Genomic DNA, 27,010 nt, shown 5'->3' with positions numbered 1-27,010 from the left:
GAGGAGATGGGGAGAAGGGTGTGGGGGCATGGCTAGGGAAGGCCCTAGAGTGGAGGAGGCAGTGTCCGCACCACCTGTCTGCCTGCACAAGAAGGGGGACCCAGGAGTACCCCTGCTGAAAGGGTCCTGACCCCTGTCCTCACCCTCTGCCCTTGGCTGGTGGTTCCTCAGGGTCCCTGGGTGCTGTCAGCAGCCTCCCCTCTCAGGACCCTCAGCACCTGAGAGCGGCTTCCATCAAGGGCCCACGGCTGATGAGGGATAGCAGTTGGGCTGAGACACAGGGAACATGGGTGGAGGACCCCAACTCCCTCCAAGGCACAGCACCAACCCAGGCCTATGGTTGCACCCCAAGTCCCTCCCCCTTGCCCTGAAGGAAGCCATCACTGTGGCCAGGGACACCCTTGCACCCACCTGGAATACAAGAACCTCAGGGCCCCCAGGATAGCCGCTCAGGTGAAAGCACCCAAGAGTTGAGGGTGACCAGGATAGCCACTCAGGTGAAAGTGCCAGAGAGGTGGGGGTGACCGGGGGGCCACATGGAGAAGGGGTGGGCAGCCCTAGCCCCTCCTCTGCTTCCAGGGCATCATGAGAACCACACTGGGGCTGCCTGCTCACAACGCCACTGAGCTGCCTCCACTCTGATCCTCCTCTTGATGTGATGCAACGTGAGCCCCTGGGAGGAGGGAAGAAACGAAGGGACCTGGTTGCTAATTACGCCCCTCCTATCCTCTTTTTTTTTTTTTTTTTTATCCTCAGAACTAAGCGGTCAATGGCGAGGTCCACCCTGCACGCCTGCCCTAGAGTAGATCAGACAGATGTGGAGGGGCAGGTCTTGCGTAGGGTGGTCAGCCCCCCACCACTGACTCCCCTAGGACAGCACCCAGCAGGGATGACAGTGAGGGGCCAGAGAACAGGAGCCCCAACTGTGCCCCTCCCCCTCTGTCACCTGGCAGTCCCAGGGACAGGTGCAGCCCCCACCCCATGACCACCCTCCTGCCAGGACCCCCGGGAGGGGCAGCTTCCATTTAGGAAGTGTGATAGAGGGTACCTTCCTGCTGATGCCCCACTCACCACGGAGAAGTCTGGTCCCCAGGGGTCCCATCCCCCTGCTGCCTACCACAATGGACTGCCCCTCCATCTCCTCCCCAGTGGCAGGAGGGAGGGCCAGCCCAGTGCCTCCCCCACCCAGCACACCCACCCACTCTGTCCCCCTCCCTCCAGGGAGGCCCCACCTGCTGCCCTTCCCCACACTCGGTGCCCCCCACACACGGATCCTTGTCTGCTGGGGTGGGTACAGATAACCAAGACCCCAGAGGAGCAGGCAAATAGAAACCCAATATCATACTTTTCTGCATAAAAACACACCCAGGTCAGCATGCTGGAGAAGGGCACCTGGAGGAGGGGGGGCCGGGCTGGAGCCAAACCAGGCTTGTGGTCGTCACCATAAAAAGCCGGTCAACTCTGATTCATGGCAACCCCACGTGTTTCAGAGGAGAACTGTGCTCCTTAGGGCTTTAAATGGCTGATTTTTCAAAAGCAGATCACCAGGCCGTTCTTCCAAGGTGCTTTTAGGTCAGTTAGAGCCATCAACCTTTCTGTTAGCAGCTGAGCGTGTTCACCCTGCGTGCAACCCAGGAACTCTGATTGTCACCATTGCTGGCACAAACTTGCCAGGGTCTTGGGACAGCACCCCCAAACTATACTCAGCATGGCCTGGTGACTCCATTCTCCCTTATTCCCCACCCCCCAGCTTGCCTGGAGGGAATGGGGCACTGGAACAAAGTGGGGACAAAGTGCGGGAGACCCCAGCTGAAGAGGTGCCAGTACCGTCAAAAGCCCAAGGGGGCTGTGACCAAGCCAGTAGATTAGTGGCTGAAGAGCGCCACCTGGTGGGCATATCTGAGACTACAAAAGCCAAATGGCATTTTGTTCTTGGCCTTGGGATTTCTTTCCCTTTTCCTAGCTGGGGCTCTCCGGCTATCAGAACCTCCTGCCCTCTAATCAGATTCTGCTTAGTTATGCCTGGTTAAGGAAACCTGGTGGCACAACACTTTAGTGCTCGGCTGCTACCTGAATGGTTGGCAGTGGCTCCACAGGAGAGAGACCTGGTGATCTGATCCCATAAAGATCGCAGCCAAGAAAACCCTATGAGGCAGCTCTACTGTGTAACACAGGGTTGCTCTGAGTCGAAATTGACTCGACAGCACCCAACGGCAACATGTCTGGTCATCAGAGGGCCCAATCCAGGCACTTCAGACAAGGCAGGAAAACAAACCTCTGAAAAAAGCGCTTCTTGGAGACAAGCCCCTGCCCAATGCTTGCATGTGGCCCACTGTCCAGGGTGACTGTCCCTTCCTCCCACCATGGACATGATTTCTGAGAGGAGGAATCAGAAACCCCCGCTTCAGATGGTAACAAACAGAAAGGGGTTCCCGTTTACCAAGGACAGGACAAAAAAGCCTGAAAAGAATGACAGATGTAATTAGCTGAAACACCAATATTATCTATATTAAGTAAGATATATAAAACACACAAATATATAAAAAGAAAGAGAAAACTAAACCAAAACCTCATTGGAAACCCACCAGAAATAACTAGGGCTTTGAAATTTGACAATTTTTACTTTGAAAGTTGTCAATTAAAAGAAAAAAACATCGTAGATCTCCATCACGGACCGCATTCAGAGTATCCAAATCACCCCATTTGGTAAGGGAGGGGCTTTATTTGCCTCGGGGGAGAGAGATAAGAGAAAAATTCTAGCTACTCTGTGGAAAGGACGATACAGTCAGAAAATCGCGTTTTGCAACCTCTCCGGAAATAACTACTTCACACAGTGGTCATCAGTAAACAGAGGAGACCATTAGGCGAAAAGTGAAGAGGAGGGTCACAGAGGAGGAGCGGGCCGGCACCACCTGGGCCTGCTGTTCAATCTTAGCATCACCAAAAAAGGGAGCAGAGGAGAGGCCAGTGAGGCGTACAGCCCACCTGTGAATCTAAGGAATGGATTGAGTTGCATCCCCCCAAAAAGATAAGTTGAAGTCCTATCTCCTATATCTGGGAGTGTGACCCTCTTTGGAAATAGGGTTTTTCTTTTGTTACGTTAACGAGGTCATACCGGAGTAGGGTGGGTTCTAAAACTAATCCCTTCTGAGTGGTCGGAATCGACTCGACGGCAACGGGTTTCTGAGTGGTGTCTTATAACAAGGGAACGCAGACACAGAGAGACAGACACATGGCGGGAGGCTCCATGGGAAGATGGAGGCAGAACCATCTACAAGCCCGGAACTCCAAGGATTGCTGGCAGCTACTAAAAGCTAAGAGAGACAAAGAAGCACTTTCCCTTAGAGGCAACAGCCTGGATTGGGTCTTCTAGCCTCCAGAGCTGAGACAGTGAATTTCTGTTCTTTAAAGCCACCCACTTGTAGCAATGTTGTTTCAGCAGCCCCGGGAACTAAGATAACAGCTACTTTCATTTGCAGGAAACACGGGGATAAAACGTGGTCAGGGCCAGGGTGCCCGTTCTAGCCTCAGAGAGCTCTGAGAGACACAGTGGTTTACTAGCCTAAAGATTGACGGTTCAAACCCACCTAGGGGTGCTGTGGAAGAAAGGCCTTGTGGTTCTCTTAAGATCACAGCCAAGAAAACCCAATGGAGCAGTTCTGCTCTGTAAAATATGGAGTCGCCATGAGTCAGAATTGACATGAAGGCAATGACTTTGGGGTTGTTGTTTTTTTAAAGAGACACAACAACCAAAAAACCAACTGTAAACAGCTATTTTTGAGAGAAATGTGGTTATGGAGGGACCTCCACTGATACCAAGGTATTACTGCTACTTTTGTTATTGTGCTAATGGGGCTGCAATAGGGTTACAAAGTTTCCCTCGTTCTGAGAGCTGCATCCTGAAGTTTGCAGGAGCAAATTTACAATGTCCGCTACATGCTTGAAAAAACTTCAGCCAAAGAGAAAAAGCAAAGACAAAGAATACAGCAACAGGTAAATAAATGTGGCAAATCTTGGTATGTCTTGAATCTGGGTAATGTGCACACGAGCGATTGTTGTGCTATTCTTCATATTTTTAACATTTTGAAAACTTTCATTATAAAAATTTTTTAAAAAATAAAGGAAGACATGTCCTGTCTCCTACTAACCGGATCTGGCTCCATGAAAATTTTATGGCAAAAGTTGACTCATCTGGAGCCAACTTATATCGGGGGTATAAGTCATGCGGGGACTCCCCTTCAGTGGAGCTGAGCACCTGAGCCAAGTCCTTATCCCATCCTCACCAAGCTCCCGGTGTCCTGAACCCTCTTGTCCTCTCTCCTCCCTCATGGGCTTTCAGACACCATTCAACGTCCCACTGGGGCAGGAGCTCAGCCGGAGAGCCACAGCTGAGGTCCTGTAGCCCCTGCAATGTTGGGATTCCATTGCCCCCTGTGGCTGGGACAGCAGTGGTCCCACAAAGGTCTTCAGTCACCTCATGGACATGCAAAAGTTGGATACTGAAAAATAAGGAAGAATTGATGCATTCAAACTGTGGTGTTGGCAAAGAATATGAATATACTGTGGACTGCCCTGGTGGGCAGTGGTTAACAGCTCAGCGGCTGACTAGGAGGTTGGCGGTTTGAATCCACAAGCCTCTCCTTGGAAACCTTATGGGACAGTTGTACTCTGTCCTATAGGGGCTCTATGAATCGAAGTTGGTGTGACGGCCAGTGGTTTTTGGGGTTTTTTGCTTGTTTTTGGTTTGCTACTAGGGCAAACAAATTAGTCTTAGAAGAAATACAACCAAAATGGTCCTTAGAAGCCAGGGTGGTGAGACTTCGAATCGCTTACTTTGGATGTGTCTTCAGGAAAGATCAATCGCTAGTAAAGTACATCATGTTTGGTCAAGTGGGTCAGTGAAAATGAAGGAATCCTTCAATGCGGTGGATTGACACAATGACCTCAACAATGGACTCAGACATACCAGTGATCACGAAGATGGTGCAGGACCATAAGGTCTCCATGAGTCGGAGCCAACTCAACAGTAACTAACAACATCCCCTGCCCCTCCACTCACCCACCATCTTGTTTCCCCTTTCCTCCACACACACATCCCCCCACCTCTGGCCATAGCCACAGCCCCCCGAGCTCCCAGAACCGGTCAGTACATCGTGATGTGGACACACACTTTTCTAGGAAGAGCCCAAAACAGTGGTCCTATCCCCCATGAGGTTCTGGAACCCCAAAGAGGCTGATAACCACAGCTCTGCCCTGTCCTTCGGTCACAGGTCACCAGCTAGAATTTGCTTCCTTACCTGAGCCAGCTCTTAATCCATGGTGATACGAATTTGATGACTTAGTATCGTCTTATCTTCCCAGAAACTAGATTAGATGTGATTGGAAAACCCTCACTCAGTTGGCAAAGGGCTTCCCCAGCCACCCTAGCTACCCACCCTTCCAACCTTGGGGGGAGTCATGGTGGCCATGCTGCCCCTATGCACAGGGGCTCTAGGGCATCAACTGTCCACCCCAGGCGTCTTTTCACTTTATTCTCTCCTCACTCATCCCTAGACCCTGAGTGCATCTCTCTAGAGGTTTGATGCAGTCACAGATCTGTGTGTACACCCAAAGCTTCACACAGAGAGTCCAGCCCACCGAGACCCTCCCGTGGCCTCCCACGAACAGGTAGAAGTGGTCTCTCCAGATGCTGGAGGTGGGGCTGAAGGAGGTCCATGTCATGATGTGCTAAGGAGAGCCACCTACCTGCGCTGGACTCAACTCCAACCTCCATCTGGAAAGTCATGGACATTCCTTTGCGAGGGTCCCGGGGCGGGGAGGGCCCATGCTCCCTCCAGAGATCCTGCCTCAGACCCTGGCCCAGGTAGATCTGGGCAACGCTGGCACGCAGACTCTTGGTTTGATACGTCTGTACCCCAGCTCACCCAAACTACCCACACACCACTTGTCAACAAGTGTCGGGCTTAATGGAGCCATGACAGTCAACCATGATGACGGTGATGATGAGAAGGCCGATGAGGATGACAGTGGGGCACCATAGAGGGGGCTTCCTCGCCAGGACCTTCATGGCACAGAAGGGACACCTCTCCCCCCACAGACAGCCCTGGCCCCAAATAGGGTGATGAATAGAGGGAAGCAGCCCCAGCAACAACGTGCTGGCCATCTCTTGTACACCCAGCTTGGCCAGAAGTAGCTCTCTCATCTGTCACAATGTCCCTTCCCCATTATCAGGACATAAACAGACCTCCAAGTGGCTATAAAAGCGATGGCTTGAGAGATAGTGGGTTCTTCCCCGAGTCGCCAGGAAGATTCTGTGATAAAAGCCGCCAACGCACAGAGATGTCTCTGCAATCTCCCTGACTCTCCCCAACACTCCCATGCCAGGCCCCACATCCCGATGTGCCCACCAGCACCCTGGCCTCCGGACTCCCACCCCCACCCCACCATCTTTGCACTGTCCACAGCCACCACCTCCCACCCACACCAAAAGCCATCAGGCATGGGCTGGGAGCCAGTGGGGGGCAGGCACTGTTCACACCTTCCAAAGAGAGACCCCAGCACTGTGGCCCACCCCCCAGCCCATCAGGGCTCCAGGGGAGAGGGGCAAGCTGTCAACATCAGCACACCCAGGAAATACCCCTTTGGAAAATTTCAGGTCTGAGTTCTGAGTGCCCCTAGAGACCACGGTTGGTGGCCGAGGGCCAGCCAGCTGGAGTTTAGAGAAGATTTCTACCTGAAACAACGAGGGGACAATGACAAAGCAACTTCTCAGTGAGCTTGTAAAAAGCACAGCTAATACTTACATCCATGTGAGAAAGCATGGACCGTGATGGCATCGGGCGTGATCCTCCCTGTACCAGCCTGACCTTGTGACCCACGCCTCAGAGGGGAAGTCCAGCCGGGCAGGGAAGAGGGTCTCTCTGAGGCCCCCTGGCCCACCCCCCCTTGTCTCCTGCTCCATAGGAAACAGCTGGTCCAGCCAAGGTGACTGCCTGGCCCCAGTGAACAGAGGACACTCCTGGACCCACCTCCCACCACAACTGCTGCTTGTCTCCCAGGCTGAGCACCCCTGAGAAGAAGCTGGAGTGTCGAACAGCTGGGCTGATGCCCAGGAGGGGAGGAAGAGCCCACCCAGGCATCGCTGCCCAGGGGAGGCAGGAAGGGCTTATTTCTGGTCTTCCTTCATGTGAGGGGCCTGGTCCCTGGGGGCTCCTGGGGCTGGGGTGAGTAGGACCAGCCAGAGAGATATCACAGGCCACAGGGTCTCGGGGTAGGGGCTGGCAGCTTTCCAGCCTGTCCTGAAGCTATCCAGGACTTAGGGGGTGACTGTCTGTGTCCTCTCCGTGCATCTGGGCAATGCCCCTGGTGCACACCACTCGACAAAAAGCCCCCACAACCTGCAATGGGGCATCACCCAGACATACCAGGAGGACACAGATGGGGCCCCCACACACACCTCCAATGGGGCATCCCCCAGGCACACCGACAGGACACAGATGGGGCTTCCCACATACACCCCCACTGAGGAATCACGCAGACACACCAGGAAGACACAGAGCCCCTTATACACTCCCCCAATGGGGCATCACCCAGGATAAGAGGACAACATAGTGGGGCCCCCCATGCACACCGCCAGTGACCCCCAAGCCTCAAGCTTTCCCTGCAGCCCCACTGCCCACCCCGGAAAGTGCTCCCCAAGCCCCCGGAAGAAAGGGTCCCTGCCTCTGTCTGCGCCGTGACCGGCTCCTCAGCAGACCTCATTTTCCCAGAGCGCTTTAAAGTCAGCCCAGCCTGGGAGTTAATGCTCATTTAATGGGCAGTTGGTGATCTTGAATAAATAGCGGAGTGAGATGTGAGTGGTGAGAAGACCAGGACATCAGTCGGGAGCGTGGTCTGGAATAGCTGTTGGAGGCAGGAGGAAGGCAGAGAACGTGGAGGCAGGGAAAGGCTCAGGAATAACACGACTTTAACACGGGGAGAAGCTGAGGGAGGGGGTTACAGACTGAACTGTGCTCCCTGAAAATTATGCGAAGTCCTCACCCCTGTACCTGTGAACTTGACCTTGTTTGGAAATAGGGCTTTCTCGTGTTGTGTTAATAAGGTCACAGGGGAGTAGGGTGGGTCCTAAACCTAATAATCCCCTTTGTTGCGATCGTTAATTGCCATGGAGTTGATTTGTACTCATGCGACCCCATGTGTGCAGAAGAGAACTGTGCTCCATAGGACTATCAAGGCTGTGACCTCTCAGAAGCAGATCGCCAGGCCTGTCTTCAGATCCCGTCTGAGTGCAGTCGTATAAAAAAGGGAAAACAGACATGGATAGACGAACACAGGAGGAAGACAGACACCAAGGAACACCACTGATTCAAGGCAGACACCAGAAACTAGGAGAGAGGCCCACAGAAGGAATGGACACGGCCAAGACCCTGATTTGGACTTTTAGCCTCCAGAACTATGAGACAATAAATTCCTGTTCTTTGAAGCCACCCACATGTGGTGTTTCTGTTACAGCGGCCCTAGGAAACTAAGGTAGCTACGTGTGGGGTTTCTGTTACAGAGGCCCTAGGAGGCTAAGACAGCCACGTGTGGTCTTTCTGTTACAGCAGAGCTAGGAGACTAAGGCAGCCAGGTGTGGTGTTTCTGTTACAGTGGCCCTAGGAGGCTAAGACACCCATGTGTGGTGTTTCTGTTACAGCAGAGCTAGGAGGCTAAGACAGCCAGGTGTGGTGTTTCTGTTACAGCGGCCCTAGGAGGCTAAGACATCCACGTGTGGTGTTTCTGTTACAGCAGAGCTAGGAGGCTAAGACAGCCAGGTGTGGTGTTTCTGTTACAGCGGCCCTAGGAGGCTAAGACACCCACGTGTGGTGTTTCTGTTACAGCTGCTCTAGGAGGCTAAGACACCCATGTGTGGTGTTTCTGTTACAGCGGCCCTAGGAGGCTAAGACAGCCAGGTGTGGTGTTTCTGTTACAACGGCCCTAGGAGGCTAAGACACCCACGTGTGGTGTTTCTGTTACAGCAGAGCTAGGAGACTAAGGCAGCCAGGTGTGGTGTTTCTGTTACAGCGGCCCTAGGAGGCTAAGACACCCACGTGTGGTGTTTCTGTTACAGCAGCCCTAGGAGGCTAAGGCAGCCACGTGTGGTGTTTCTGTTACTGCGGCACTAGGAGGCTAAGACACCCACGTGTGGTGTTTCTGTTACTGCGGCACTAGGAGGCTAAGACACCCACGTGTGGTGTTTCTGTTACTGCGGCACTAGACTAAGGCAGCCATGTGTGGTGTTTCTGTTACAGCGGCCCTAGGAGGCTAAGACACCCACGTGTGGTGTTTCTGTTACAGCAGCCCTAGGAGGCTAAGGCAGCCACGTGTGGTGTTTCTGTTACAGAAGCTCTAGGAGGCTAAGACAGCCACGTGTGGTGTTTCTGTTACTGCGGCACTAGGAGACTAAGACACCCATGTGTGGTGTTTCTATTACAGCAGAGCTAGGAGACTAAGACACCCACGTGTGGTGTTTGTTACGGCAGAGCTAGAAGACTGAGACACACCCAACTCTCATCCAGGCTTAAATCTAGGAGCCCTCAGGGAGCTGACCATCTTGCAGAAAGACCACCAGCAGGGAACCCCAAGACCCAGGTCCTAGGTGGGCTTGGCTCTGTGGGATGTGGGAAAAGCCCCAGGCTCTTCATAGCTCTAGTTAAAAGGCTCCGCCTGGTAAAATTTCCCACCAGAACTCCTACAGACCCTGTCGACACCCTCTAGAACTTTCTAGAAGCCCTGGTCATAATACCACACTGCATCCATTACAAATGTCCTTTTAATCGTGTAACATTCTCAAGAGCCTATTAAGAGGGAGAAAAACAGAATCAAAAGCCGTGCATATTATCAGTCCTCACTGTATACACGCAGGCACCTAACGAGTAAGGAATAAAGTTTTTAGCAGCCTTTGCCTCTTGGCTTGTGTGGTTTTAAATTACTTTCATTTCTCTTCTCTATACTTTTCTGCATTTTCCAAATTTTCTGTACTGAGTATGAATCATTCCTAAAATTAGGGGAATAAAACCGGACGTTCTGTGATTGTGATTTCACTAGATACGTCTGCCCTACCCAACGGCGCCAACTCGTCTTCTGCTATCCTTGCGCAACAGCCCCACCAAAAGCTGGCACCTCCTGGGGTCCCCCATCTCTGCTCAGTGAATTCTCTACCTGAAGCACAGAACCTGGAATTCTCTAAACCCGGTGTTAGGTTGCAGTGGTGGCTCAGGGGCAGAATTCTGGCCTCCGTGCAGGAGATCCGGGTTCAATTCCCAGCCAACACGCCTCAGGCGCAGCCACCACCCATCTGTCTGTGGAGGCTGCGTGTCGCTACGACGCTGAACAGGTCTCGGTGAAGCTTCTAGGTTAAGACGGACTAGGAAGGAAGGCCTGGTGATCTAATTCCGAAAACCAGCCAGTGAAAACCCTGCAGATTACAGTGGCCTGATCCACAACCGGTCATGGGGATGGCACAGGACTGGCAGCATTTCCTTCCCTTGTGCTTGGGGTCTACCCAGCTGCAGCTCTCAATGACAAGAACAACAGTGCTGGACCACCACTAACGTCCTTGCCATCTCTACAAGGTCCCCAATCCCAGGGTCCTCCTCAGCAAGAGTGTGTGTGTGTGTGTGTGTGTGTGTGTGTGTGTGTCACTCTCTCTCTCTCCGTCCTTCCTTTTGTATCTCTGTCTCTCTCTGTCCTTCTCTCTGGCTCTCTGGCTCTCCCTTTGTCTCTCCCTCCTGTCTCTCTGTGTCTCTTTGTCTCTCTCTATCTCTTTCTGTGTCGCTCTTTGTCTCTCTGCCTCTGTCTCTCCCTATGTGTCTCTCTGTATTTGTCTCTGTCTCTCTTCCCCCACCACCACCCTCCACCCCACCCTCCCCCCAGCTCCCCACACTCAAGCCTGGTCACCCTCAGGAAAGGAGCCTGTAGCCTCTAAAGGACCCCCACCCTGCAGGCTGTCCCCACCCAGGATAAGCCGTCCCACTGCCCAGATTCCATATCCCTGCCCCCCCAACACCCACCCTTCATCCTGGAGTCAGGAACAATGTGCCCCCAGCCCCCTAAGCTGAGACCCTGCTGCCCACAAGCACGGACACACATGCACACGCACACGCACACGCACACACACACACGCACGCACACACACTTGTGCACTCAGAGGGCAGCCTGAGGCAGGGCTGTGGGGAGGGGGACTCACCATCCCCAGGGAGTGCTGCTAACCCGGGCACATAATCCTGTTAAAATATTAATCCTCATTTAGCTGGGAGGCAAGGTGGCCTCAGAGATAAAGCCCTTGAGAAGTAATAAAAGACAAAGCGATTGATAAAGTGGAGCGCCGTGCTAATAAACCCGCAATACTGAAGGTCGGTCAGGTCTGTCATGGGGCCAACAGCCATCGCCAGGTGGGTCCCAGCCTAATAGTCCCAGCAGAGGGGTACCCGCCTGAGATGACACTGGATGGCACTTATGGGGGGGTCTAGTCTCTCCAGGAAGAAGGGTGAGCCAAGTCCCCCAGCTCCTCCTCCCACAAGGCCCTGGAAGGCTGTGGCCCTTCAGGAATGACCCGCCAGCCTCAGGCCTCTCTCCTCTGGAACCACATCCCTTGGGTCCCATCAGCCCCCAGGGTACACTGATGACCTGAAGCCTGTCCCATGGGGCTCTAGCAGCCGCTCACGGTCTCCCAGACCCCCAATCCTCAGGCCAGGGTCCACTAGGGCTGTTGGGGTTCTCCCAAGATGGCAGACACAGCACCAGCTGCATCCTGGCCCTGTCTCGTTCAGGAAGGCCCATTCCACCAGGTCCCCAGGCAAATCCTTATTCACCCAGTTCCCTCCTGATGGGGACTTTCCCCTCCAGTGAAATTTTCATTCAGCATCCTAGAAAGCAAAGAGCATGTGGGCTTTCCCCCTTCAAAGGACGTTGGACTGGAAGGCAGCAGAGACCAGTGGAGACCCAACATCGCCCCTCATTACCCTGCGAAATTGGGGGGATGGGCTCAACCTCCAGACTCCTCCAACAGAAGGGACAGCCCAGGCTTTAAGTGCCTGGTCTACCTGCCCACTCCCCTCACCGGGGCACCTGGGGCTCCCAGGCCCACCTGTACTACAGCCAGAGGGAAGGCCGAGATTTCCTTTTTTAGCACATCTCCAACTTTGCACAGAGATGAAGAGGAAGCAAGAGGCCCTTGAAATGGTATTTTCACCATTATTAGTCCCTGGAGAGCCCTGGTGGTACGGTGGTTAAGTGCTCAACTGTTAACTGAAAGGTTGATGGTTCGAACCCACCAACCACTCCATGGGAGAAAGATGTGGTGGTCCGATTCCGTAAAGATTACTGCCTTGGAAACCCTCTGGAGAAGTTCTGCTCTGTACTATAGGATCACTATGAGTCAGAATCCACTCGATGGCAACGGGTTTGGGTTTTTTTGTCTGTTTGTTTTGGTATTAGTTCCAGGGTGGTGCAAAAGGTTAAGTGCTTGGCTACTCACTGAAAGATTGGCAGTTCAAATCAACCCAGAGGTGCCTTGAAAGAAAGGCCTGGCAATCTCCTTCTGAAAAATCAGTCATTGAAAACCCTATGGAGCACAGCTCTGCTCTGACACATATGGGGTCACCAACAGCTGGAATCAACTCCTGACAACTGGGTGGGTCTTCCATTCATGCATTCAAGAATCCTCTGTTAAACGCCTGCTGTGGGGGGGGACTCTGGGGATAAAGCATTGCTCACAGCCTAGTGGGGGAGGCAGATAACAACTGCAAGATAATTCATTCATTCCAGCCTCTTAAGGCAGCACTGACCTGGGAGGCTGGCCCGGGAGGACATGCCTGTTTTGTCCCCTAGCCCCAGGCAGAGACAGAGCACAGGGTGGGGCAGCCTCAGCTGTTCCTGGCGTTCTCCAACTACAGGTATGTCAAGTCCACCCTACCCCCAGGCCAAGGAGGCCTCTGGAATCCTGTCCTGCAGGGCACCAAGAACCCTCTAAGCAAGCAACAAATACACAGCTGCATGTTTCTCTGTCTGTCTGGAAGGAGTGGCCCTGACTTCAGGGGCCACCGACACTGGTTCACCCACAAATGTTGCACCCCGGGGCAGCACAGCAGTCCTGCCTCTAAGCTGCCCATGCACCTCATCTAGTTGGGGAGCCCTTGTTGCAAGAACAGCTGATGTGAAGATTTTTAAAATGTTTTAACAGCATACCACAGTAGCAGTGAGCACATCTAGCATTCAGATCTCGGTTTCTAAATAGCACTCTCCAATAAAAGGAACCAGGGGTCCTTGAGAAATGCCTGATTCTAGGACTGGGGTAGGAAAAACACAAGTGAGCCTAGAGCATCTTCTAGTGCCAGAAAGTAAGGAAATGCTCAAAATCTAAAAATCAAAACACAGAAGGATACGTCAAAGGGACACAGGAGCCAACTGAAAGCGCTCCCAAAGCCCAAAGCTGGAGCAATTTGGCAACAAGATAAATACAGTAGTGTTGTGTTATAAACCAAAGTATAAAACAGCTTTGAGGCCAGCTGATGGCAATAAGTGATTAAATAAATAACCGAGGGAGAAGAGACTGATCTCCCACCACGAAGAATTCCAAACAATTGATGTAGACGCTGTCCCTTAAGGAGGTAGAGCGTAACTCCTCAGTCCTCAAATGTGGGCTGCATATAAAGAAGAGAAGAAGAAAAGGGTGGAAAGAAAGAGCAACCTCACAGTGGGAAAGCTTGGCAAACACCACTTTGGCCAGGTGACTGAGGTCAACATTGACAGTAATAAGTCATATTGATAAGGTGTACCCTTGATATGACATTACGAGAATAGCATTTTATCTCTGTGGTCTACCTCCCATAAAATGTAACTCCAGTCTAATCAGGAGGAAAACATCAGACAAATCCTAATTGAGGGACTGTCCACAAACTGCCTGACCCATTGAGGGGCAGTCTACAAACTACAAAACAAAAACAAACCCGTTGCTGTAGATTCCCTCTCATATCGACCCTCTTGGACAGAGTAGAGCTGCCCCATAGAGTTTCCAAGGAGCGCCTGGTGGAGTCAAGCTGCTGACCTTTTGGTTAGCAGCCGTAGCTCCTCAAGACTGTCAAGGTCATCAGTAACAACAAGGAGAGTGGGAGAAACTGTTACAGTTGAGAAGAACCGAGGGACACATGACAACTAAATGCAATGTGGTATCCTGGATGGGATCGTGGAGCACAAATAGGGCATTAGGTAAAAAAAAAAATAAGTGAATAAATAAGGAGATCTGAATATAGTGTGGACATCAGTTAACGCATCGGTATTGGTTCCTTCGCTGCGGCAAATGTTCCACACTAAGGTAAGACGTTACTAACAGGGGAGCTGGGAGCAAGGTGTATGGAAACTCTGTCCTATCGTCTCAAATCTTCTGTAAACCTAAAACTGTTCTAAAATAAAAAGTTCGTTTAAAAAAAAAAAAAAAGTTTTACCTACCCAGAAAGTATACTAGGTATTTGCACAAATTTTTCCTGTAAATGTATTCATTCATCCAACGAAAATGCGTTGAGCACCTACTATGCACAGGCTCTGGGGTTCAACAAGAAACAATGTGGCCTGGCCCTGCCTTCATGGAGCTTCAGGTCTGCCATCTTCTCTGAAGAATCACCAGCATGTGAGAGAATGGGAAAACGACAAGTGACAAACATAAACAATGAAAGCCTACCAAAAGATATATTCCAGGGCCCCTGAAACTATTGCCCTGAGGAAATCTTTAAACCTTAAACCAAAAATATCCCTTGAAGTCTACTCAAAACCAAGCAATAGTTTAGCTTAACTGGTAAAGAATGTCTGCCTTCAGCATGGTACTCTTTTAAGATCTGTTTATATGGGATCAAATTGACAGCAGCAACTCAAAAAGTTAGATGGGAGCCCTAGGGGGCAGTAAGTTTACGTGAATGGGAGAGGAATAACCCAGCAAAGGAGAGGGAGAATGGCTGTACAACTTGAGGGATGTAATCAGCATCGCTGAATTGTACATGTAGAAATTGTTAAATTGGTGTACGTTCCACTGTGTATTCTCAACAACGACAACAAAAATAAAATAAATTATTTAAAAAATATATTCCAAAAATTATATATTCTGAGATAGATAAAGAACTATAAAACCGTAAGGTTTAATGCTCAGACCCTACTTGGTAAATGTAACAGATGTCTACATGTGGGGCGTTAGAGATAAGAAATCGTGCCCTGAAAAATCTCCCAGCCTCTCTGGCTTACTACTTTAAGATATCATTAAGACACCTATTAAACTAGCAAAAATGAATAAAAAGTAAAACCTGACGTAGGTAGCACTGGGGCCAGCAGGTACTTACATTAACTCATGGCTGGCAAGGCCACCAATTGCTTCAGTCTTTCCTGCTGGCTACCTGATTTTAAGTAATAAGAGCCAAATAGCCTTTCTAACCTCTGTGCAATAATCCCTTTGGGTATTGCACCCCAACAAATAATGTGAATATAAAAAAGGAGAAACTCAGTGATACCAATATATTCACAGCTACACTATTTAAAAAAAAAATTTTTTTTGTCATCCCTCCTCCCAAAGCCCAACAATAAGATACTAAATCAGCAAAGGCGGGTCATCAAAGACATCTAGACATGGTTAAAAGCTGGGGCTGTAGCACCAGATGCCCTGGGTTCAAGTCTGGGCTTCTTCACTTGCTGAGTGACCTTAACCTCCCTCTGCCTCTATTTCCTCATCTGCAAAGTGAGGATATCACTAACGCCTGCCTTCAAGAACCGCCTTGACTCTTCCTGTAAGCAGCCTGAGGAGATCTCTCAGAATGCTTTGCTACTCGCTTGACCTAGAAAACCCCACAAAATCATGCAGGTGAAGAGGTACAAGTCTTCAGGTCCATTTTAAGAATAACCCGTGAAGCTGCCCAGGCCATCGAGGGTATGCATGATGGAAAAGCCACCAAGTCTCTGAAAAATGTCACTTTGCAGAAGCAATATGTGCCTTTCCAATGCTACAGTGATGGAGTAGGTGTGCCTGGTCCAAACAGTGGGGCTGAACACAGGGTTGGCAGCCCAAAAAGAGTGCTGAATTTTTGCTGCACATGCTTAAAAATGCAGAGAGTAAGACTGACCTTAAGGGTTTAGATGTAGACTCTCTGGTCATGGAGTGTACCCAGGTGAACAAAGCCCCATGGCACTTACAGAGCTCCTGGTCGGATTAACTCACACATGACCCTCCCCTCACACAGAGATGATCCTCACTGAAAAGGGACACACTGTTCCTAAACCAGAAGGGGAGGTTGCACAGAAGAAAAACACATCCCAGAAGAAACTGAAGAAAAAAAAAACATACGGCTCAGGAGTAAATTCAGCATAAAATAAAATGCAAATAAAACCAGGGGAAAAAAAAAAAAAAAAACCACCTTGAAGCTTGACTGAGATCATGGATGTGATCTGTCTCATGTACCAGGTATATACCTTGTGCCTGGTATATGGGAAATGCACGGTAACTGTTAGCTACAATCAACCCTTACAAACTGTTCTCATTGGGGCGGTATATAGGACCAGGGAAGGACACAGAAGGTGGAGGGGGTGACCCAAAGAGCTCCCTGTGAGCGCCAGAGTCAGGAAGACGGGGAAGAGTTACCCCAAACCTCGCTGAGACTCCCTGCGAAGGGCGGGAAGCAGAGCTCCGGTGCCATCTCCAGGCAGGAGGAGCTGGGCAGGAGACAAACTCCCACAACCCGATGGGGGCCAGCAGGAGAGAGTGCACAGAGAACCAGATCATCCTTCTTCCTCACCTGCACCCCACCTTCACCCATGGCCAAGACCTGCCTGTTCTGGCACCAAACATAGATCTGTCCACCTCTGCCCCCGACCCCGGCCAGGCCTCGCCCCCTGTACCGCCGCCTCAGCTCCTCAGCAGACTCCCCCCTCCACTCCTGCCCTCTCCAGCCACCCTGCAGCCAGCACGATCTGCGCGGTGTCACTCCCCTGCTTGAACCCAGCAGTGCCCCTCCCAGAGCCATTATTACTATCATTGGCTTGGACTCGGTCGGCTGAGGGTGACAGAAACCCCAAATAACGAGCTTAAACAGGGCAGACGAGTGTCTATTCCTGCGGAGAGGAAGGAGCCTGCGGTCGCGCCGTCCGGGCCGGCCCAGCCATGCTGTCAGGACACCCCGGAGGCCAGGCTCCTCCGGCTCACACCCGCCACCCCCAGGGGGCCCCTCGTCACCCCGGTTCGGGGCAGCATCTGAGTTTGAGGCATCAGAATGGAAGAAAATTAAAGCACAAGAGGAGAAAAGCAACTGCCATCTGCGCTTTAGGAAAAGGCTGGGTGGAGCCTGTCACAGGACACTTTTCTTTCATCTCATTGGGCAGAACGTGGTCACGTGGCCAAACCTAGCTTCAAGGAACACTGGGAAATGCAGTCCTTATTCTTGGCGGCCATTTTGCTAGAGAAGAGGGGAAGAGCAGGTATTGGGGACAGCTAGCCGTCGCTGTGACAGCATAAAATCCAGATTCCCCCATGACCTACAGACCCCTGGTCTGGCCTCCACCCGCCTCCCAGCCTCAAGCCCCACCAGTCTCTTCCTCCTCTAAATTCAAGCGTGATGGGGGCCTCACCTCATTGCCTTTGGGGACTCCAAGCACTCCTTCACCTCCATGTCTGTTCCCTCAGCCTGGAATGTCTTCCCGCCACCCTTCTACTGGCTAAATTCATCCTGCAGGTCTCGGCGTGAGTGCTGGATCCTCAAAGAAGCCGTCCTCAGACCCTCCTCAACACCAGTGTAAATTAAGTACCCGTTACGCTCTCCCAAAGCACCCTGTGTTGTCTCTGTGGCATGCATCACGATTTATGCTTACCAATACTCTGCATTTTTCATTGGTGACCATAAGCTGCATGAAGGAAGGAATGTCACCCACCAGCACCCGCCCATGGTTCCCTGGTCCCAGCCCTGCCTAATACCTGGCACATGGCAAGCACCCCATACACGTTGGTTGCATGAATCTGTGTATGGTGGCCGGCTTACTCCGTGGCTCTCAGACCTTGGTGCACATAAGAATTCTGTAGGGTGGTGGCTGAGTGTGTGAATCCTCCCAGAGGGTGACTCGGTAGGTTTGGAGAGGCAATACCCAAGAATCCACACCTGTGGTCCCTGGATCACAGAAACACTGGCTATACCCCTGAAGGCCTTCAGTGCCGGCTAGGTGAGAATCGCATGACAATAGCGACTGCTTGCTGCATCCAATCCAAAGTCAAGAGGAAGCAGGATGCTGATTTACAGTTCAAGGATGTTTACAGGGTGATCAGCCACCTATTTGACATTGCACACAGACTCTCAGAGGTACCTCCAACCAAAGCGGAATTCTCGATTTCCCCGCTTCCTCCTCAACCTGCTCCTCTCCTCCATCCTCCTATCTCAGTATTGATCCCCCCAGTGACTCAGGCAGAAAATCAAGTTGCCTTCGCCTCCTCCTTCTCCAACACCCCCAATGCAATCCACCAGCAAGTCCTTTTAGCAAAACATCGATCTTAAATCCATCACATCTGTTCACGTTCACAGCCACCACCCTGCTCCTGGCCACCATCACCTCTTGCCTGGACACAGGCAGCCACCTTCCCAAGGGTGCCCACCGTCCACCTTTCCTCATCTGATCCATCTCCCTGCAATGGAGCAGGGTTTTTACGCATTAGATCAATGTGTGTCATTCTCGTCCACTGCACTTGCTCAGAATCACAGGCTCCTCACCACAGCCCACCGGGCCCCCTTGACCTGGCCCTGCGGCCCCTCAGACTGGCTCCTCTGCCCGTTCCCCTGGCTCGAGACACCCGGAGTCATTCACTCGCAGGTCACCTTCCCAGCAAGGCCTTGGCTGACCACCCATCAGGTGCTGCCCCCTACACACAGCCCAGCCAGCTGGCCCCATCATGTCGCCCTGTTTTATTTTCTTTTGGGGACTGTCACTATCATAGTTTTTTTAATTTGTTTATTCATTTTAATTTTTTATCCCCTAATCAGAACGTAAGAAGAAAGGAGCACCAGCTGCCTTGTTCTCTGATGTATCCCCAGAACCTAGAACCGTGCCTGGCTCAGAATGTGTGTAATAGGTGTTCGTTGAGTGAGTGAGAGAGAGAGAGTGTCAGTCTGTGTGAGAGAGAGTGAGTGAGTCAGTGAGTGAGAGTGAGTGAGTGGCTGAACGAGTGAGTGACAGAGTGAGTGAGACTGAGCGTGTGAGAGACAGTGTGAGTGAGTGGGAGGGACAGAGTGTATGTGTGAGAGTGAGAGCTAACCACAGTGTGCACAAGTGAACAAGCAAGTGGCTGTGTGTGTGAAGGAGTGAGGAGAGAGCTGTACACACTGAACCCAGAGGTCCCTGTCCTGTGCTCCGTATGTGACCTGTGTGTGACCAGGGCATCCTCTTCTGACCCCATGGGGACCGAGAGTCCATCAGGCATGAAGACTCCAGCTCTGCCCCTCTGGGCCTTTGTCTCTGGGCCCAAAAAAGCAGGCACTGCAGGCACTTCTCTGGTGCAGGAAGGCTGGGTCTTTGCTCGGGCAGTCAGTCCCAGGAGTCCAGGTACATGGCAAGGGGCGGAAGGAGAGGGCCCAGGCCCAATTCCCCATGAGGGCCAGCCTTGCTGACCTGTGGACAGCCAGCTGGGGCCCTCCAAGGACAAAGCCCTGTCCTGGTAGAGATGCCCCTTAGGCCTTCACCCCAGCCTAGGCCCACACCCTCACAGGGCTTCCCCGCATTATGGCTGGAGAGGGCACCCCCAAACCAAGTACTCAGGTCAGAGTGAGCAGAGGTGGAGGAGCACAGAGACACCACCAGAGCTGGGGCATGGGCTTTCAGGGCCACAGGGAGGAATGTGCTGCTCCCCCGACCTCACGTGGGAAGGCCAGGCAGGAGGACTATTGGCGATAAAGGTGGGTCACCACTTTACACGCCATGTGGGGACCCAACTGTAGGTGCCCGAGCTGGCAGCCAGCGAGTCCTTCTCTAAGGCCAGGTGTGCAGCGTAATCATGTTCACAGACAACCAGGCAGCTAGCGAGCGACCCTGGGACTTTGCCCTCCTCCCCAGGACGTGCTAGTGGACACTTGCCCGGAGCCATCATGAGCCACCTGGCCACCCTTCTCGCTGTGGCTCTGGCCGCCCTGCCGGCTCCAGGGGCCAGGGTGCCCATCCGAAGGGGTCCCGGAACAAGCTGCTCCTGGTGTCCTTTGATGGCTTCCGCTGGAACTACGACCAGGATATGGATACCCCCAACCTGGACGCCATGGCATGCGCCAGGGTGAAGGCATGCTACATGACCCCTGCCTTTGTCACCACGACCCGCCCCTGCCACTTCACCCTGGTCACCGGTGAGCGCTGGCCTCACATGGGTTGTGGGGGATAAGGGCCTGAGGAACCAGCCGAAGGAATCCCAGTGCTCATGGGGCCCCGATGCACAGAGCTGTGTCCCAGACACCATGCAGGGACAAAGGGGGACACAGCCCTTGCTCCAAGAGGAGACACCTCCACGAGGGAGACATGTGACCAGCCAAGGAAACCATTAGGACTCCTCAGTGCCAGCTGATGGAGGTTAAGCTAAAAACACCTGGTGGGGTCCTTAAATGGGTGATCAAAATCAGGACAGCAATCCAAGAGGGCTCCGCATAGGAGGCAGCAAGTGGGAGTGGAGAGACAGAAGGATGCAAGATGAGCCTGCCACTCCTGCTGCTTTCCCACCTCTCGCCTCCACCATGCCCCTCAAACCTGGCGGACGCTTTGCCCAGCTTCCTCCTCACTTCCCCTTCCTGTCCTTGCCCCTTGTCTGCCTCCCAAGCCCCTGCCAGATCTACCCAAGCTTCCTTATCTTTTAACATACCAAAACCAAACCAGTTGCCATCGAGCCGATTCCAACTCATGGCGACCGTATAGGACAGAATAGAACTGCCCCATAGGGTTTCCAAGGAGCAACTGGTGGATTCAAACTGCTCACCTTTTGGTTAGCAACTGAGTTTTTAACCACTGCACCACCAGGGCTCTACCCCTTGTCTTTTAAAGCTTTTTAAACAGACAATGCAGACACGAGGTTTAAAAACAAAGAAAACCAAGCTGTGCAAAAAGATATTAAAGAACCTTAGTGTCCTGGGGGCTGCCATCTCAAAGTCCCACAAAGTAGGTGGCTTTAAACAACGGAAATATATCTTCTCCCAGTTCTGGAGTCTGGGAGTCCTAGATCAGGGTGTTGGCCATGTTGGTTCCTTCTGAAGCTCTGCAGGAGAACCTGTCCTGGCTTCTCTCCAGCTTCTGTAGCCACAGGCGTTCCTTGGCTGCAGCTAGGGTGTCACATGGCATCCTTCCTCAGTCACCTGTCTGTGTCTCTCTTTCATAAGAATGCCAGTCACATAGGATTAGGACCATCCTACTCCATATGATCTCATGATAACCTACCTGATAGCATCTTCGAAGACCCTATTTCCCAACTCAGTCACATTCACAGCTACAGTGGTTAGGACTTCAGCATATCTTTTGGGGACACAATTCAATTCATAAGAGAAAGTAGAGAGCAGGTCCCCCTCCTGTCCCATCCCTGCCTTCCAGCCCCGCCCCAGGGCACTGCTGCAGTGGCTTCCACAACCATATCCCCATCTGTGCACCCAGGGCTGTCTTGTACTTCCCGCCGGGACAGGAAGGAAGGGGCACGCAGCCCCCATGCCCCTCCCCATGTAATTTTTTCCTATTCAGAAAACACAGCATTCCACTTGGCTCTCTTTCACCCGCTTAGGATTCCGTTTATGGCAGGACCACGGTTGATTTAGTGAGGTCCTCCCTGGTAGTCCTCCAGGTCGCTCCCAGTCTCTCTGTAAAGCAGGCAGGGTTGCACAGGTGTCTCTCCGTGCACAGGGCACACTTCCTGCGGGAGAGATCCCTGAGAGGCCGCTGGAGTGGCGGGGTCAGGCGAGAAAACTGCAGTTGCTCTTGAGACTCTGGGTGGCTGCGGAACTCTAACCTTTCAGTTAGCAACTCAGCATTTAACTGTTCGCACCACCCAGAGACTCCTTGGATCAGGGGCTGTGCCTTTTTGCTGTGAGCCTGACCATCGGACGCTGGCTCCCCCCAGCAGTGAGTGAGAAAGTCTCCTCCGGACCCCCAGCCTGCCCCCCACCCAAAGCTCAGGGGACACCCATGGCCCTGCCTCCAATTCCCCTGCTCCCGCTCCCCTCCCTCCGTTCTCTCCCCACAGGCAGGTACATCAAGAACCACAGAGTGGTGCATGACATGTTCTACAGCACCACCTCCAAGGTGAAGCTGCCATACCACACCACGCTGGGCATCCAGGGCTGGCAGGACAACGGCAGCCTGCCCATCTGGATCACCGCCCAGAGGCAGGTAATGCCACTTGCACCTCTGCAGAGTGGCAGGAGGAGCCTGGGAGAACCCCACGGCCCCTCTATGTTGAGGGGTCCGGCAGAGAGTGGTGCTAAGGCAGGGATGGTGGGTATCCATGAGGACTGACCGCTGGGTTCACTCCAGCCTCAGGTTCAAGCCCAGGGACACAGCCCTGCCCAGATCCACCTTGGGGCCTTCCCTGGGGTGTGGGACCCAGGAGGACAGCTCCCAGCCCCCGGGGACCCTGGCCCATGGACCCTCAGGCACTAGTGGCTGCTCAGGGAGACACATGTGAGTCAGCCAGAAAGAATTTAAAAAGAAAATGGCTTTAGGACTTGCCCTTCCCACACGCTCTCAAGGCTGAGCGGCTCGATTCTAAGAGACTAAAATAAAACGGGGGGGGGCGGGGTGGAACATGAGCTCAGGAACCTCACCTCGCAATGCTCCGGGCGTCCTGGCCCCAGGTGAAACCTCCATCCTCAGAGCCAAATGAGGGGGTTCATGATGAGCCAGGCCCACGCCCACCTGAGCGCCAAAGTGCCCACTGAGATCGAGTTCCCGCGCTCGGGAATGGTCTCAGCAAAGCCCTCGCCAGCTCCTCTGCAGAGATGCCAAGCCCCGCACTCGGCGTCCAACCCCACTTGTGCCATGGGCGTTCAGTCCAAGGAGAAGGTAGCTTTGGGGACTGGGCAGGCAGACAGAGGCCGGGTGGACATGACAGATGGATTCCTAAATAACACAGCCATCAGTTTCCAGAAAGATAAACAGATGACCAGACTAAAGGCTGGGAGGGTAGGTGGGTGGAGACATGGTGGGCAGACAGGCAGACACAGGCCCAGATGGGAGCCCAGCAGGGAGAGGCAGCTGCAGGTCGGGGCAGGGCCAGTGGCCACAGGCCACAATGACGAGGAGGACGTTTCATGTCTCGGGACACTGTTATATCCATCACCTTATTTGTCCTTGAGCCCACTGGCCCCTGGTTGTCCCTCTGTAACACAGCTTTCATCCACGATAATGTAAAATTTAAAAAAAAAAAAAAAACCATTGCCATCAAGTCAATCCCAACTGACAGCAACCCTATAGACAGAGTAGAACTGCCCCATAGGGTTTCCAAGGAGCGCCTGGTGAATTTGAACTGCCCACCTTTTGATTAGCAGCCATAGCTCTTAACCACTGCATCACCAGGGCCAGCAGGAAAATAGGGCACAGTGGGTGGGAGGGCAGCTGTGCCAGTGGGCACAGGAAAAGTGGAGCGCGTGGACCCCAGGGTCCCACGGCCCTAACATCACCTCGCTCCGACAGGGTCTAAAGACCGGTCTACCCCAGCGGAAATGTCACCTACCAAGGCATGTCAGTGACCCAGAGCAAGAGTGGAGGGCCAACATCGACACAGTGATGAGGTGGTTCACTGAGGACGGCCTGGACCTCGTCACGCTCTACTTCTGGGAGCACGACTCCACCGGTCACAAGTTTGGGCCCGAGTCTGCAGAAAGGAAGGACGTCGTGGGGCAGGTAGACCGGACCACGGGCTACCTGCATGAGCGCAACCAGCAGAGCGGTCTGGCCAGCAGCCTCAACCTCATCTACCACGGCATGACCACCATCAACAAGACAGCCAGCGACCTGGTGGAGCTCCACAAATTCCCCAACTTCACCTTCAAGGACATCGAGTTTGAGTTGCTCAACTACGGGACCAATGGGATGCTGCTGCCCAAGGATGAACAACTGGACAAGGTATACGGGGTCCTCAGGGATATGCACCCCAAGCTCCACGTCTACAAGGAGTTGTTCTCCAAGTCCTTCCACTATGCCAACAACCCCCAGATCATGCCCCTGCTCATGTACAGCGACCCCGGCTACATCATCCACAGGGTAAGTGACTGCTCGGTACGCAGCCCATAGAGTGGCCCCTCCACTAGCCTGGTGGGTCTCCTTCTATTTGATGCATAAAAAGCACCCGCTATTTTTAGCAGAGTCCTGGTTAAACACTGTGGCTGCTAACCAAAAGGTCAGCAGTTCAAATCCACCAACAGCTCCTTGGAAACCCTATGGGGCAGTTCTACGTGGTCACGTGGGGTCCCTATGAGTCGCAATCAACTTGATGACACACAACATTTTCAGCCAGAGGTCCTGGGTAGTACAAATGGCTAATGTGCTCAGCTGCTAACCGAAAGGTCAAAAGCTCCAGTCTACCCAGAGGCATCTTGGAAGGAAGCCCTGGCGACCTACTGAAAATTCAGCCCCTGAAAACCCTATGGAGCACAGCTCTACTCGGACACACGTGGGGTGGCCGTGAGTCAGAACTGACTCGGAAGCAACTGGTATTTTTAGGAAGGCCCCAATTCGACGGGCACGTCGGCCACCCAAAGGAAACTCCCATCGCTACGCAGGAGGGGCGTGTGTTTAGGGTGAGTGTGGGGACGTGCAACATAAGGGGGCATCGAGGGGCAAGGCAAGAGCAGGGAGCCTGATCCCCACAGGCAGAGAGCCACAGGGGTGCTCGGAGGGAGGACATAAGTTGGGGAGAGAAGCCAGGCTCTCAAGGAGGCAATCTCCTGGGGTCCCCATTCATCTCATGGGGTCTCCACACCTGTTCTGTCTTTGGGGACCAGATCTCTGGGGCTCAGAATTCAGCAAAATCGAGCCTCAGGATCCCTCCCGGTCCATTTTATTCCTCCACATCCTCTGCCCAGCCTGGACACCAGCACCCTGGACCGTGGTGGAGCAAGTGGGGGAATCCAGGAGGGCTGGTGGCCCCTGCAAAGAGCCCAGAGCCCCCGCCCCTCCCCTGCAGAGAACGAACACCCAGTTCAACAACGGGGAGCATGGCTTTGACAACGGGGCACCGGACATGAAGACCATCTTCCAGGCCGCGGGCCCCAGGTTCAGGACCAGCCTGGAGGTGGAGCCCTTCGAGAGGAGAGTGTCCACGTGTACGAGCTCATGTGTAAGCTGCTGGGCATCGTGCCCGAGGCCAACGGCGGGAGCCTCAGCAGCCTCGTGCACCTGCTTCACCCAGACGAGGGCAGCACGCCATCCCCACCTGCCACTCCCACCTGCTGCTCCCCAGCTGGGCCCACTCTGCCACCTGATGGCTGCACAAGTGTGTGCCTGTGTGTGCACTGGGGTGCCCTGCTGCAAGCCTCACAGACTGATGGGGCCAGCCTTGATTAGGAGGGGGGACCCAAGGTCAGAGAAGTGGCTGCTTGGCCTGAGGCCACATGCCTTCATGTGGTCAAGCCGCTGTCTCCAGCAAGGCTCTGTGGGGAGTTCCTTTCCGAAGTCTCCTCCATCGGCCTCCCCCCCACACATATGCATAGACGCTTAACCCACTTCTAAAGGGCAAAGGTCAGGTGAAAATTGCCAAGACAGTGGCCCCCAGTGGTGTCTGGCTGGGGCTAGACAGGCCCTACTGGGCAGGGCTGGGAGGGGCCAGCATAGCTGGGACAGAGGGAGGGCGTTAGGCAGTGACATCGGGGGCTCACAGGGCTGTGCAGGGCAGGAGGGGTGAAATTCCTCCCCTCCCCCACTGACTCCACTTTCCACCTCTCTTAGGGGCTGCTCTCCAGCCCAGCAGCCAGGCCCCTTTGGTGATGGGGCTGATGGTGGCCACAATTCTGGTCAAGGTCACACAATGCCCCTCGGCTCAAGGTCAGAGGCTACAGGGTGGGGAGGGGAGGGAGAGTGGCGCTGAAACCCACACCTCTTTGCCTGATGCCACTCAGGAGGCCGGGGCGGAGCTGCTGGCCACCAACTGACCAGCCTGCTGCCACTGAGGGGAGAGAGGACCCCAGGCCAGGCCTCTTTCAGCCTCTTTGCTTTGTTGTTGTTGTTAGGTGCTGTCAAGTCGGTTCTGACTCACAGTGACCCTGTGTACAACACAACGAATCACTGCCCGGTCCTGCACCATCCTTATGATCGATGTTATGCTTGACCCATTGTTGCAGCCGCTGTGTCAGTCCATCTTGTTGAGGGTCTTCCTCTTTTTCCCTGATCCTCTACTTTACCAAGCATGACGTCCTTCTCCAGGGACTGGCCCTTCCTGATAGCCATCCTTGCCTCCAACAAGCGCTATTTCCATCACCAATCTTACAGTCTACTTCGCCAGGAATGACAACTTGAAGAGGAATGGTGTTGCGTCCATCACCAGAAAGAACATCTCAAGATCTATCCTGAAGTACAACGCTGTCAGTGATAGGATAATACCCATATGCCTACAGAGAAGACCAGTTAATACGATTATTCAAGTTTATGCACCAACCACTAAGGCCAAAGGTGTAGCCTCCAGAAGCCGCCCCTCGCGCAAGGATCCAAACTGCCCTGACGGTGATGGTAGCCCAAATGGGCCTTTCCCCCCAGTTTACTTCCTACGCCTCATGTCTCTGCCCCCACCCCCTTACAGCTCTGCCCCCTCCCCTAATTCCTCTGTCTCCCCCACCCCCTTACACCTCTGCCCCCACCCCCTTATACCTCCGCCCTCCCACCACGTGTGCCTTTTGTCCACCTCCGGGCACCCTGGAGAAAACGCATGAGCGAACAGACTCTAAATGTGATTAGTGCTTTATGGCAGTCGGGTAAGGCAGTGCTTGGCCACTGTGGTGCCGGCAATAACCCT

At 53.2% G+C, this 27,010-nt stretch overlaps 1 protein-coding gene and 1 pseudogene across 1 annotated transcript; both read left to right on the top strand.

The window, feature by feature from the left end:
- Positions 1-15,883: 15,883 nt before the first annotated feature.
- Positions 15,884-17,070, top strand: LOC100661179 (large ribosomal subunit protein uL22-like; annotated as a pseudogene).
- A 3,062-nt stretch (positions 17,071-20,132) lies between these two features.
- Positions 20,133-26,153, top strand: ENPP7 (ectonucleotide pyrophosphatase/phosphodiesterase 7). Its single transcript, XM_064271886.1, is given in 8 exon segments — positions 20,133-20,202; positions 20,205-20,381; positions 22,250-22,395; positions 22,879-23,067; positions 23,698-24,267; positions 25,190-25,312; positions 25,315-25,498; positions 25,951-26,153. Coding segments are annotated over 8 exon segments (1,662 nt in total).
- The last annotated feature ends 857 nt before the right edge of the window (positions 26,154-27,010 follow it).

Source organism: Loxodonta africana, chromosome 18, assembly GCF_030014295.1.
Source record: "Loxodonta africana isolate mLoxAfr1 chromosome 18, mLoxAfr1.hap2, whole genome shotgun sequence".
Lineage (NCBI taxonomy): Eukaryota > Metazoa > Chordata > Mammalia > Proboscidea > Elephantidae > Loxodonta > Loxodonta africana.
This window is presented reverse-complemented; position numbering and strand designations above follow the sequence as displayed.